Below are 3,006 nucleotides of genomic sequence, written 5' to 3' on the forward strand. Positions count from 1 at the left end.
TAATAAATAATCGACGAATAGGTTGGAAAATCTCCCCTAAAAAAAGAATAGGTTGGAAAAACACCTTCAACAGTACGAAACTCGGCCAAGGCGATCGAAACTCGAAAAAAGATGATGGAGAAAACACGCCTGGACCCACTGTCATAGGCCGCGAACACGACGGGCCGCGGGGGCGAAACCAACCAAACCCTCGGCCGTTCCATTCCATAAACCCGAGGAAGCACCACACCCCTCGCCCCGCTTCCCCTCCCCCGCTCCCCTCCGCAGCGCGGCCACCGTCTCCGCCAGAACCCTAGGGAAATCACGGGGAAGGCGCGGCGGAAGCAGCCGGCCTCCCTCGCCCGGGAAGATGACGGAGAACCACCGCTTCTGGGGTGCGTATCCTCCTCCCGAACCCCCCGATTTCGCCCCCGATCTGCTCGCGCGGTCCAATTCCGGTGCCCCCGTGCCGCTCGTGCATTTCGCCGCATCTGATCGGCGGGGGGTAATTCCGGCGGTGGCGGGTTCCGTCCACCGCTTGGGGGATCTACGCGGCCTGTTCCTGCCTAGGGTTCCTCGTTTCTGACCGATCCCTGTTTGTTTAAAGTAGCGCATTCATGTCCGTCAGGGACCCTACAGTCCATGTTTCGCATGTCCCTTATTCCGTTGGCTCACGAGTGCATACCGTGTGTTGGTATAGGGAGAGTGCTGTGGCTACTCTGTCTTGATCTGGATGGAGCATTGTGGTTTCCTGCTTGTTGTTCCTTGGTCTGGGTTTGGTTTGTCTGAACAATAGTCTCATGGATATCTGGTTGGATGGTAGTACTCTCAGTAGTCATAACCTACATAGTAATGTGTTGTCAGCTTCGGTATATGTTGTGCTGTGACCTGCATTTCTTCTGAAGATGAGCATGCTCTGGTAATTGTTCGTGTAGCGCCGCCAATGCATTGTTTCTGTTCTGTGTGAAGAAATATCCCCATTCTGCTTGCCGTAATAATGTGCGGTGCATATTTCTCTGGGGCGCTTCAGAAAGCAACAGATATTTGTGTTTGCTAATTTCCCATATATTTGTTAAATGACTAATGGCTACTCTGCATGAATGATAACATTTTAGGAGTTGTCGTCAAGCCTGGAGAGACAGTGAAGTGTGACCCAGGAGATTCACATTATCACATTTCGACGGTGTGTTTTACACGCTTCATTTATAAGTGCCCTTCTAGCTTATTTGTAGGTGGATCAAGTTTGCTTACTCTTCAGGTATTTGCTTTTCTCGTTTACTACAGATAGCATTGGAGCCTGGCAAGGCAGAAGAGGATGTGCAAGTTTTTGTCAAAATTGACGATACAAGGATTATGCTTGGCACACTTTCAGTTGATAATCATCCTCATGTTTTAGCTGATCTGGTGTTCAAAGAGGAGTTTGAGCTGTTCCACTCCTCAATGACCAGCAACATCAGCTTTATGGGCTACAAATTTGATATTATCAAAAGATATCCTTCCACATTTCTTTCTTCAGTGTTTGCTAAGTAGCTTGAATATACATTTGTGTTCTTTAACTGTTTTCCTGTCTGTAGTCACATTTCACTCATGTACTAAACAAGGTAAATATTGTTTTTCATTTTAGTATTGGGCATCTATGATGTTTTCTTTGTACAGTTGATAACATGGCATAACGTCCGTATATCTGATGTTTCAGGTGCTGATTCTGATGAGGAGGTTCCATTGGCTATTCCACTAGACATCAATACAGACGGTATATTCTTTTCCTATGCATAACAGTTGTTGTTTAAGAGTTCTAGAATGAAAACATGCCGCATTGACCCTTGGCATGTTTGACATTATTTACTTTCAGGTTACAAAAACAATGAAGCTACACATGGTGCCAATAATCTTCTTATTGCACCAAGGCCTGCTGATGCTCCATCCTCTATACCAAAGGCTAAAGTTGAGGAAACAAATAGTCCTGGAAAGCAAAAAGGAGATGATAAGGTTTGTATCTTTGCTAAGAATAATCAGCCGTGGGTTATGATGGAACTGTTGTTTCCTGTATGATTTATTTTCTTGCTCTTGTTGTTCTGGATTGTGCAGGGAGAATGTTGGTAAATAAGTACAGTGAACATTCTAACATGTAACTGAAAATAGTTAACATGGACTATGCATTCATTTTGACAGCTTTTTTTCAAGTATATGATCAGTGTTTCCATGTGTGCACACAATACTTACTTTTATGCAACCTACCACATTCAATTCTAGTTGGATGACAGATCCACAAATAGTGGTTGTAGCAGCCCAATCAGTGGCCTAGGGAGTTGATACTTTGTTGGTTGTGAAACCTGACATGGATTTGGTAGGTGTGAAAACTAAAGTCCCCTGATGCTGAATACGTTTGCAGGATAAGACTGGTATGCAGAATTCCAGTGATGGCCTTGATAATGAGAGTTCTGATCAAGATGTGGATTATCCTCGAAAGGTGCGAGATTGCTCAAAGAGACCTGTTATTTTGATGCCTTATCATTTCGTAAAATCCTGAAACTCTTTCTGTTTTGACATGTTTAGAGAACAAAGGACGATTATAATCCAATGGAAACACCTCTGAATACACCCCAGGGGAAGAGGGCAAAGATAGCAACACCAACTACGGGCAACAAAACTGGTGTGAAGTGATCTTTATTTTATACTCCCTCCGCCCCAAAATAACTGTCTCAAGCTTAGTACAACTTTGTACAAAGTTGAGACACTTATTTTGGGACGGAGGAAGTATTTATTTAATCTGCTGAACTTGCATTGTTCTTTTAAAGGCACAGGAATCTCACTGCTTTATGAATAACTTGTGTGCAGGCTATGTCCATGTCGCGACCCCTCATCCAGCAGCAAAACAGGCCCGTAAGCCAGGTGACCATGTCCACGTTGCGACCCCCCATCCGGCAGCAAAACAAGCTGGTAAGTCAGGTGACCATGTCCGCGTTGCGACCCCTCATCCGGCAGCAAAACAGGCTCGTAAGTCAGGTGATCATGTCCACGTCACGG

At 45.0% G+C, this 3,006-nt stretch overlaps 1 protein-coding gene across 1 annotated transcript in view; it reads left to right on the forward strand.

The window, feature by feature from the left end:
* Window positions 1-212: 212 nt before the first annotated feature.
* The window catches only part of LOC119270009 (histone deacetylase HDT1-like), a 4,160-nt gene continuing 1,366 nt past the window's right edge, over window positions 213-3,006 (forward strand). Inside the window, exons 1-9 of the mRNA XM_037551950.1 lie at window positions 213-374; window positions 1,095-1,162; window positions 1,264-1,469; window positions 1,558-1,580; window positions 1,676-1,732; window positions 1,832-1,968; window positions 2,372-2,449; window positions 2,536-2,632; window positions 2,818-2,985. Of these exons, the coding sequence (XP_037407847.1) occupies window positions 350-374; window positions 1,095-1,162; window positions 1,264-1,469; window positions 1,558-1,580; window positions 1,676-1,732; window positions 1,832-1,968; window positions 2,372-2,449; window positions 2,536-2,632; window positions 2,818-2,985 (859 nt within the window). The 5' untranslated portion in view covers window positions 213-349. The remainder of the gene's footprint in view (window positions 375-1,094; window positions 1,163-1,263; window positions 1,470-1,557; window positions 1,581-1,675; window positions 1,733-1,831; window positions 1,969-2,371; window positions 2,450-2,535; window positions 2,633-2,817; window positions 2,986-3,006) is intronic.

This window comes from Triticum dicoccoides, chromosome 3A (assembly GCF_002162155.2).
Source record: "Triticum dicoccoides isolate Atlit2015 ecotype Zavitan chromosome 3A, WEW_v2.0, whole genome shotgun sequence".
In the NCBI taxonomy this organism is placed as follows: domain Eukaryota; kingdom Viridiplantae; phylum Streptophyta; class Magnoliopsida; order Poales; family Poaceae; genus Triticum; species Triticum dicoccoides.